Below are 10,975 nucleotides of genomic sequence, written 5' to 3'. Positions count from 1 at the left end.
TTGCTTTTGTTAGGTACTTAAGATTTGAATGACCCAAAACATGAGCATGTGTTATAAAGCTTTTATCACAACAGGCACTAGCTTGTAACTTTCCTTAATTGGATAAAAATCACTTTTTCTCCCAATGGCACATACATTACAGTATAGAACAGGGGTGGCTAACCCTGGTCCTGGAGAGCCACAGGGTCTGCAGGTTTTTGTTTTATCCAGATGGTGAACTGCTTAATTAAACCAATTATGGGTCTTAATTAGTCAAAAAGTCCCTGTGTTCAAGATATCCACTGATTGGTAATTAAGAGAGACTTGGAAATCCTGCAGGATTGCAGCTCTCCAGGACCAGGGTTAGCCACCCCTGGTATAGAACAACAAACAAAAATCTTAAACTTAAATGTTGAAAGATTAAATAATAATAATGGTCCATAAACATTTATTTTATCATAAAGCTTCACTATATCCTATTGACAGAATATCTATCAAGTGAAAAACTAATTACAAAGGCTGCACAAACTTCAAAATTAACATATGTACATATTTTATTTAATAAAATTTCAAATGTTTTTGGAGGGAATAGGACAAAATGGTTTAAAAAAAAAGAGAAAAAAACAAAATAATCCAGCAGCGTACAATCATGAGTATTCCCACTGAGTCTGACGATGCACTGCACTGTTGTGGGAACAAGGACTGTGGTGCATCAGCACAGCACTATAGCACGAGTCTCAGCAGCTAGCGGTGGGTTTCTCTAGCAGAGATTCACCCAGGGCTTCAGTTTGACTGTCTCTGTGCCCTCTCTTGTCTTGCTGCCGGCTCTGGATTTTGAGAATGAGCTCCTTAATCTCCTCACGCTTCTTCTTCATCCGCTGTGGAGGAAACCAGTTCGTCAAGTCCATAGGGAGGTGAAAGCTTGGGAGTGGATTCTAAAACAATCAAACAGACAGACATGTTTTAGGTCTTACGTGGAGTATATGTAGGTCAAGGAGATCAAGATAACATGATTATTTACATCTTTCAGCTGTATTTTATTACCCACAAACACAGTCCCACTTTCATAAGCAACATCTCTTTCATTTTGACAGGTAAGTGAAGACACTTATTTTAATCACTTAAAATCCTCCATATTTACATATCATTCCCAATCAGCAGTTTAATACATTTGAGCATTACAGATATCCATTAAATACATGGAAACAACTTTTACAACTGTATTCAAAATGAGTCACTCAAAACATACCTCAAAGAAGCTCTCAACATACTGCAGGACGTAAACCCCACAGTCGCTAAAGTTGTCTTGTTGAGGTACACGCGGACTTGAGCCCTTCATGACATCTTTAGCAAAGCTCCTCTTGTTCCCTTTTCTCACTTCCCATTCCACCTCCAGATACCTGGGCAAACAAGGGGGTTAAAAATCAATACATTTCAAAGCAGATGTTCAACACCAAAAAGACAATGAGGAAATGAGCAGCTTACTCTCGTAATGTCTTCACCACGGTGGATCGCGTCGGGCCTCGTAATGAATCCATGATCAGAATGCAAGGTCTACAAAAAATCAGATGAATGTTAAAATGAATAACTTCTAAATCAGAATTAATTACTTTAGATTTACATGAAAATCAAGTATTTTGAAACTAAAAGCATGATAAGTGGAACACAATTTTTCAATACAAATCAAAGGAAGATTACAGCACCATCTGGTGACAGATGCAGAAACTGAAGTTGTTTTATGTATAAATCTTATCCAGTTTCACATTGAACATTCGTCTTTGCAATTAAATAAAAAGCATAAATAAGTATGTTGTATGCGATTTCTGTAAAAACACTCATTCCAATAGAACAGTGGTTCTCAGCCCTGGTGCTGGCGGAACACCTACCCTGTGGTTTCTTGTTCCAACTGCACTCTCAATTACTTAATTGAGCCCTTAATTGAAGTAATTTGATTACATTTGAATCTTTATATTGTGTAACTGATAAAAAGTTGGTTCCTTAAGATAATTTCCTTATACAATTTTATACTTAAAACACCTACTATTAAAAATAATTAAAACGCTCTGATTTAGGAAATTAGTTCATTTAAGGGGACAGTGAAGTAATTAAAAGCTCAGTTGGAACAAAAACAGGGTCAGTGTTCCTGCAGGAGCAGGGTTGAGAACCCTGCACTATACAATTTTTTTTTTTTTCCTCATCTTTTTATTCAAATATACCTCTATTCTATAGATGCATCTCCTCGATTGCATATTTTTTCTACATAGTAAAATTAACTGTTTTGGTTTCTCTGCATGCAGCTCAAAACCTACAAATATAAGGGATCTCTACCTTGGGAACTTTACATAAAATAGATGGTCAAAACAAATCTCCAAAATATTTGACTGCTTTAATTTATGTTCAGATGGCTGATGTGGGGGTTAATTATTTTTGCACTGACTGTTTACAGATGGTGGGTCTCGTATTCCACTGTGCGCTGTCTGCCGAATTCGGCATGTCGTCCGTGCCGTCCTCGCTGCTTTCATCCTGCACACACAGACAGACAGCCGTCTTACTTTGGATAGTTAGTTAATCAAGCCCGTACACTAAGCCTCACCCAATAAAAACACAAGTTTTACTATCTTCCAATCAAGCATTTTTCTTCAGGAATCTCAATAATGTTTGAAGCTTTGCTTGTTCTTCATTTAAGCCCTCATTATTTTTATTTTTGAAAGAATGCAAAAGCATTAATGAATGTGAAAATGGGATTTACCTGGCTGGAGTCTTGATCGGAGAAGGTATATGTATCATCAGCGGTGTTCTTGTCCACACCCCCATAGCACACACTGATTCGGTGTAAACCATCTAAGTAAAGAATAAACTACAAATAAATGCACTGCAGAATAACGGCATATGATTTTACACACAAAGGCGCTCATTGTGCAAAGAGTCATGCGCATAAAACAGGCACAATTTAACTTGACAGCAATACATAGAACCCTGTACTTTGAAATAAAAGAAAAATCTGAAACCACACAATTTCATTACCTTAACACTGTCAGCACATCACCATTAAAAGGTATCCATAATTTATATGTAACAATGCTGAGGTCAGGGGAATGGTAGTTCTCAACAGTACTGGGACTGGGGTATTCGAAATCAAATACAACGATTTATTCATGTAAAGGTATGAGATTATAGGTCATCTAGTAGCATCACTTAAAACAGAACCGACTTGAATATTAACTTGAAGAGACTACAGGACAAACATTTGGAGGACCTTAAGCTGCTGTAAACTGTAAAATTGGGCAAATTCATAAGATGCCACATGCAAAGGAGAGGGATATCGTACATCCAAGCTCACCTGTGAAATGCTGGGGAGCTTTTTTCCTCTGTGCCTGGAAGCCGTTGACTGAGGCAGAGCTGCGACTGTCCACTGTCCTGCCTTCAGGCCTGCCGGCCCTCACGTCCTCCTCCGTGCCGTCGGAAGAGACCGTCACCCCTTTTGCGTGGTCTGTGCTGGACTCGCTTTCAGAAGTGGGGTCACTGGTGCCGAGGACGTTCACCTTACTGGGAGTGTTCCTGGAGACGCGAGGGGACGGGGCCGAGGCGAGACTTTCCGTACGTTTTTCTGTCTCCTCATTGGAAGAAGATAGGCTTTCCTCAACCAACGAGCTGTTCAATGACCCCCTGGAGTCGGGTGGCTGGTACAAAGGGTTGGGGACAAGCTGCGCTGCTTCCAAACCAGGGAAGCAAATGACCGCTAGAAACCAGTGAGCTCTGGGATAAAAACACAAATGAACTGCAAGAGACATTCTCTCTCCTTCTAACAGGTATTTGTATGTAAGGTATGTTTTTTGTGGATTTATTTAATATAGTGTTGTTGTATGTTAAATCTGAGATGTTATATCAGCCATAGATCATAGCATTCTCACTACAAATTATTAAAGGTCTTTTGGACATTTACGTTTTAGCTTTCTTCAAAAATTTTAAATTCTGATTTGGTGTACTTTTTCACCAATGCAGAGTTTTCAACAATTTAAAATGATGTGCGTTTCAGGTAGGGTAGTAATGCAAGAAAGCCTGGTTAAAGACAGTCTGAGGCATTCTGGTTGAGATTAATTCTAAAATTGACCCTACAAATGGTGGTTTAAAGTCAATAAGTGACAGTCTAAACCTCTTATCCACCATACAGCTGCAACAGATTGCACTTACGATTCATTTATAGGCACAAAAATGAAATCCTTCTGAAAAAGATCCACATGTCGTGTCCAGGTTTTAACTCGGTTGTGTTTCCTCTTTTGTATTCTGGAAAATGAAAGGGTAAAAACATAAAAATCTGTTCATTCAATCTTGATCAGTTTTCAAGATAATCAAAATCACTTATTTCCCCCACCCTCAATTTGTTAAAAATGAATATAAATAGTTGTGCACGTTACCAACAGAATGCTTATACAATAGGAAAAATGATTAATTAATGCTGAAAGTCTGATAAAACACTGACAGGAAAGGGAGGGGAAAATCATTGTAGTTTTGGAAATATCCAAGAGCACAACTCACGGTAAATTAGTGGAGTCTGGGACGCTTCTCCTCTCTCTTTGATTTAGTCGCTTGTAAAAAAATGAGCTGAATATGTGACTCCTGTGGGCATCTTCCTTTTTTAATTTTTCAAGCACCAAATATCTGTGGAAGAAAGACGACCCCCACCCAAAATTAAACTGATGCAAGCAGACAAAAGTACAACACTTACAAAGCTCAGGTCACCACAGTAGGCAAAGTGTGTCCTGGATTCTTATCTTCTTAATTATAGATTTACATTCTTTGAAGGAAGAAAACGTGGCACTGCTTTGTACAGCAGCCTGTTGTTTTCTGTGGTTTTGAGGATATAAAACATTGGTCTGTTGTAGCCTATCTTAGTGTGCAGAAAACCACCTTGCTGCATGTCAAAGATAGAATGATTGTACCTCCAAAAGCCTTTCTAAAATGTTAAGTGCGATTTAAACCTTTAAATTCACCTCTCCAGAATGGCCATTACTGCCCCGAGCTGTTAGGGCATAATCCATAATTAACCAGACGTGTTGATCACTATTTTTCTTGGGATCAGCTTAAATTGAGTTGCCAGAGATGTAATTTCAGGTTTAATCCTAAACTACAGGTTCACCACCAGGTTCTAATTCTCCTCCGTCATGCGACCACACTCATCTTTTGACAAGAGTTACAAAATGCTACTAACTTCAAATAAAAGTCGATTATGACATCGTTTAAAAACTCTCCCTCGTTGAGACAGTGGAGATCCTCATTTGTGACAGAAATCCCTCCCTTGGCTGGGGCAGGTGGGTAAACGATTAATCTGAAGGAAAATGCACAAAATATTACCAAAAATGAAACCCCCCAAAAAGTGAATGCTAGACACAGTCGGAGAGTAGAGAATCTCATACTTTTCTATGGGGCCTGTAAAAGTTAGGGGGAATTCTGCCATTTCTTCATCGTCCTCATATTTTCTCTGTGTCGAGGCCTGGAGGCGTGTTGACATACGCATGGGCAAACTGGAATCGGACACCTGCCATGGAAGACACACATGTTCAGGGGAGCACATTCTCTTAATTAAAGCAGGTTTTAGGAAAATCAGTAATTGCCTTGTAATAGTACTAGTGACTCACATTTAACAAGTTTCAATTGTCAAATACATTTTGATACAAGTGTGGTACGGTCATTTATATGAAGCAGTATCTATACACCAGACATACACTGCTTTCCTTCCCTATATCAGTTCTATTGTTTCAGGCCTTTTCTTACTGGTAAAGATAATGCATTATTGTAAACAGGATTAACAGGAGATCTCCATTTAAGTTCCCATTCATTTAGACCCAAATTATTACCCAGCATATACCAGCCTTCTAATTTTGGCTGTGTGTTTGGGGGTATATCCCTTTGTCACAGATTCCTTACCTTTTGCTTTGAGACAGTCTCTCCAAACGTTTTCGTGAAACGCACTAGTCGGACATTGGCTTCGTCAAATGATATCTTGACCAAAAAGTCATTTATATTGTTCGCTTTCCCGATTTCGTGAAGTATGCCTTCTAGGTAAACTTGATCGGGTAATGACAGACCGTTCTCAAAAATCAGGACAATGTATTTCTCCCCAATATCTGTAAAAAGATAGAAATACAGGATAGCTTTTACTAACTGCAACCACTAAAAGCGTCTCTGAATGACACTGTACAAAGAATACGAAGGACTTTTTCAACCGCAGAAAATGCTTCATTTGTTCTGCATTGTGCACCCAACTCTGTAGTTGACATTCAAATTTTAAACCATAACTATATTCTGTGGTTCCGCGGTTATCTTTTTTTTTATAGCTAAATCTAAAAAGCGTATTTATTTATATATTGTAATATAGGTATTTTTCACCACAGTCATATTTTAACATTTGTATTTGACTTCTGCAATGTTTGTATTTTGTGTAATTATGCAAGAAACCTATAGACTGTCCAATCGCCTTACACATAAGAATTCACCGGACAGATTCTTGATACAGCGGATTACAGTTGGAGACGAATATGCACCACAATGTGTCATTGTTAAAAGGATACTTACTTGTAGCATTACAATCATACCAAACTCCTCCATTTTCCTTAGACATCTGCAGCTGTCTCTGAAGACGCAAGCATTCAGAGGAAGTGGTTTGGAAAAAGATCACAGGCAGCTTTCTGACGCTGCACCATTCACAACAGACCAGTTCGGAGGTCTTCAGCAATATTTCTTGTACACTTTCCTCAGTTGCAGCTAATAATAATAATGAAGAATGAAATGGTAATAAGAAAATATTCTTATAAGCTGATTTTAAGGGGTCAAAATAAATATCAATTAAGAAGTAAATTACTTTTACAATGTTAAACCTGTTTTTTTTACCTATAAAATTTGATTGATCGATAAAGGGTAATACCAAATTAAATGCGTCCGACATGTAGATTCAATATACCAATAACCTTCATCTATCAGGAGTTATCACTAAATATATGTACATTATGAAATTCACAAATGTAACATTTAGTCCTACTGAAACAACTTAATTTGAAAGTTGCATTTCTTTCCACCTGTAAAATTAGACCTTAATAGGCCCAAGAATGAGACTTGCTAATATAGTACACATTTTGGGAAAGGAAATATAAATGCACGGGAGAAGTTTAATTTGAAAGATGTACGTGTACTTCTTACCTTCAGTTTCTATTTTGATATATTCTACAGTAAACTGAAACAGGAGGGGAAAAGCAGGTGTTAAATCATTCTTGTACTATGTGACATTACATATTAATACCAAACAACACACATATACATACGTTCACTACAACAGATTTCTGATTGTAGCGAATCACAAGCGTTGTGGGTGACTAAATTATCTTTAGGTAACATTTTGCACATTTAAATAATGTATTAAATTACATATTAAGTGAGAGCATTTCATACAAAGACTATATATAGGAAGGCCACCTTCTATTGTCATGTAAAAATATTATTCCGCGTTGCAATGTTACTGAGCTACTTACAATCACAGGCTTTATGACCATCCTGCGCAGCGTTCCCAGTCGTATACTCCGGCAGTCTAGTATGAAACTGTCCAGCCGGGAGGGCAATTTTGCACAAGGCGTAGCTACGTTTGTGGGAGCGAGTTTTCGCCGTTTTCCTTTATCAGGGACTACGTTTCCAAACTGCAATGAGAAGATGTGATGAACGCATGAACAACACGTACTGGGAAAATACATTCTCCTTCTAAAGTCACTGTGTATGTACAGCCAGCAGCAAACACAGGTCTGGTTGATAAATTGCACCATATTTCCCGCCTTCCCCCAGAGTGTGTGCAATTTAAGCAGGCATTAACAGGCACACATTTTCCATACTGTATAATCTAGGTGTTTTGTAATAGAAGTTAAGTAATTTATTAGGGCTCTTGTTCATTAGCCTATTTGAGGTGTACTTCAGCTAAACAGTCGGGACAGAAGCAGTTCTAACACCTCAGCTCAAACTGGTCTGTATGCCATGCTGTACTTAGTATTCTGCCATACAGTTGTGAACTTACCAAGAATATACAGGTGTGGTTGTTAACAAGCATGTTACTTAAATATTTCCAATACAATTACAGCAAAATACATTTCCATTTGAATGCAAATTTAAGGTGGACTTTAATGTGTTGTACTCCAGTAGACCATCTAAAATAATATTCTCAATAATTTTGTAAAAATATTTATACAAGTCTTCTACAGTAATATTTACATGCATTAACACATTTTACTTCCTCTAAACATCAAATGTATACATTTACATTTCCTCTTACATTAACCTTGTTAACTTTATTCAGCAAAGAAAAGTCCATCTACATGCTGCAGTAATGGCTCACAAAATAGAACATCAATAAAAGATACCTGGTCTTTCATCCGTGCCTTCCTTGGTATCAAAATTCTGGTATCTATGTCTGTAAAGTAATCGCTGGTTACCCATTCAGACTGCTCCATGTTTTCCTTCACAGCTGCCTCTACCTTCCCACCAGAGGGCGCTGGCGAGGAATGTGCAGGGTCAGCCGGGCGGGGGGACACACTGTCCACCCTGTTCACACTGCCTGTGCTGGCAGTGTCCGCCTCTTCCTCCTCGTCATCGCTGGACAGCACAACTGAAAGACAACAGGCGACACCGGCCAGCAAGGGCCTCAGCACTTCACTGGAGTAAGATCTCAACTTCCTGCACTACACCTCTGTGGTTTAAATGTGTGCGTCAGGCTTTGAGTTTAAAAGTTTTAATCTCCACTTGATCTAACGGTTAAATTCTATAAATATAATGAAACATTCGGTTTATGCATTATGTAGGTGAGTGTCTAGGCTGAAATATTGTACAAATTAAAAAAATATTGTATACACATAATTCGACCTGAGTGAGGTCACAGATGTATATTTAAAAATAATGAAGCCTTTTGTAATTTTTAAAATTACACCAAAACCACATTTTCAGTTATGGAGGAAGTTAAGATTATGTAAAGGTTGGGTTAATGTCCAAATATAGTTGTCATGCGCATGCCTAATATTTTGACAAAATCGATAATTCCACAGCTGTTGAATAGTCAGAGTTGCTGTGTGTGCGCATAAGAACTGAATATTTTGCAAATACAGCTATAGCTTGACTGACCAAAGTGCTAATTTACTTTTCAAATATTAAATGATTAATTCAATTTCTATTCAATAATAGTGTAACAAATGTGAGCTGTGACAAATGCCTGAACACTAATGTCCTTGTGGCAATGTTTTCCGGTCATAACAGTGAAATGCACAATGTTTGCTAGTATCTAGTCAATTCATATAATCCACTTAACTAAACGATTTCCTTTTCCCACGTTTTGAAACCACACTCTTCATATAGACTACTGGTCTACACTAAATCAAATCAGAACCATACCACTGTGTTCAAGCTCCAGTGAATACAAAATAAATAGCCTATAGGCAATAGCTGGCTATGTATGCAGCTAGATTAATAATATTAATTCCTCTTTCCATTTCCTTCATTGTTAGTGGAATGGCAGAAGGATATTTGGCTTTTAGGTGGGTTAACATACCAGTTACACATTTGTGGTAGTTTAATTGCACTGCACATATTTTACAATTAACAGTGTTTTCATTTACTTTGTCAAAGTATTTCAATGCAAAACTTTTAGCCAAGGTATGTTCTAGTATAGCCAATCACAGACTCGAAATAACAAATCCCACCTTCCCTTCCATCTTCATAACAGCTACAGAGAGATCATTTCACAGTACACAGGCTTTTAAATAAAATTAATATATTTTATTTTTTGAATGTTGTATAAAGTTGTCGATAGTTGCGATTGTTAACAAATAGTCTAGTGTTTGGCTATTCAGTCTCATCCCTAAAATATAGTTAGTGACCTTTTTCTAATTCATGGCATGACAATTTGTCATTTTCCCCTGAAGAATACCACGGCTACCAATTTGAAATGGAATTATGATTTTATTTGTTAAATACCACCGAAAAACTACTGCTACAAATATCTTACTAAAACGCTCTCGCAGATAATGGAGCCATTTGGCTTATAAAAGTCACACAAAACTGCTCCAGGTACAATGAATATGAAAAAAAAGGTCTTACTTGGGTCATTCAGCTCATGCTGCTTGGCTTCCAGCTGTCTCTTGCCTTTTGAAATCTTCAATACCGAGGGACTTGATCCAGTCGCTATGCCAGTTCTCCCATTGGGAAGTAAAGGATTACCCCGGGTTATCCGTATGGGGGTAGTCATTGCTTTATCCACCTGCGGTGCCTTCATCGTCAGTGCTGAACTGTAGAAGTTCTTGCTTAATTGCAGACTGTTTGGTCCGGACGAGTGCGGATGAATCGCAGGTCGGGATAACGAGGACGCCGTTTCTGTCAAATTAGTGCTGTTTTTGAAATTGCTCGGCGAGTCCTGCGAAAGCAAATGCCCACAGTTTTCACATGTGACGTGGTCTTCACTGGGCTTGTCACACTTCCCACACAGAGTAAGGTAATCATTAGGTTCCAAAGCCTACAGATGAACATCAACACAATTTAGCTGTTAATTGGGAAATTCATGAAAATAAAAGACTAATAAAAATCTAATAAATAGCCATTATGATGACTGTCTCCTAATAACATAAAAGACATCAAAGACTACAAAGAAAGTAAATTGATAAACTGCATATGAACCAAGAGATTTATAGTTGGTACTGTTGTCACCATTTTTATTTTGCAATTCTAAATGTCTTTAATTCTTCAATTTCATTTTTTAAAATAGATAAATGTAATAGTGATTGACAACGTTTATGTTATTGTTACTCCTGAGCCACTATGCAAACACTTACTTATTTTTCACATCAATGTTACAATAAAAAAAGTTTTGGACAAGCAGTGTATATATATTCAAGCCTTGAACTTGAATTTGAGCAAAGCTGCTCACAAGCAGTCAGATATTGATACTCTGGGGCCAGCAGGGGGGCCGTCACCTGTC

The 10,975-nt window shown here is 37.8% G+C and overlaps 1 protein-coding gene across 6 annotated transcripts in view; it reads right to left on the bottom strand.

Moving 5' to 3' along the window:
- Nucleotides 1-515: 515 nt before the first annotated feature.
- Nucleotides 516-10,975, bottom strand: part of senp6a (SUMO specific peptidase 6a) — a 22,070-nt gene continuing 11,610 nt past the window's right edge. For 4 of the 6 annotated variants that reach the window (XM_066723340.1, XM_066723350.1, XM_066723360.1 and 1 more), the window contains 16 exons: nt 10,102-10,513; nt 8,376-8,620; nt 7,503-7,664; nt 7,174-7,207; nt 6,553-6,741; nt 5,905-6,104; nt 5,394-5,515; nt 5,189-5,305; nt 4,516-4,638; nt 4,171-4,263; nt 3,320-3,735; nt 2,729-2,820; nt 2,417-2,502; nt 1,465-1,533; nt 1,229-1,379; nt 516-914 (listed from right to left, as the gene is read on the bottom strand). In XM_066723340.1, coding sequence (XP_066579437.1) covers nt 717-914; nt 1,229-1,379; nt 1,465-1,533; nt 2,417-2,502; nt 2,729-2,820; nt 3,320-3,735; nt 4,171-4,263; nt 4,516-4,638; nt 5,189-5,305; nt 5,394-5,515; nt 5,905-6,104; nt 6,553-6,741; nt 7,174-7,207; nt 7,503-7,664; nt 8,376-8,620; nt 10,102-10,513 — 2,709 coding nt within the window. In that variant the 3' untranslated portion in view covers nt 516-716. The remainder of the gene's footprint in view (nt 915-1,228; nt 1,380-1,464; nt 1,534-2,416; nt 2,503-2,728; nt 2,821-3,319; nt 3,736-4,170; nt 4,264-4,515; nt 4,639-5,188; nt 5,306-5,393; nt 5,516-5,904; nt 6,105-6,552; nt 6,742-7,173; nt 7,208-7,502; nt 7,665-8,375; nt 8,621-10,101; nt 10,514-10,975) is intronic. The other 2 variants (XM_066723368.1, XM_066723377.1) reach the window with 2 other exon arrangements.

The sequence above is a fragment of the Amia ocellicauda genome, chromosome 1 (assembly GCF_036373705.1).
Source record: "Amia ocellicauda isolate fAmiCal2 chromosome 1, fAmiCal2.hap1, whole genome shotgun sequence".
Lineage (NCBI taxonomy): Eukaryota > Metazoa > Chordata > Actinopteri > Amiiformes > Amiidae > Amia > Amia ocellicauda.
This window is presented reverse-complemented; position numbering and strand designations above follow the sequence as displayed.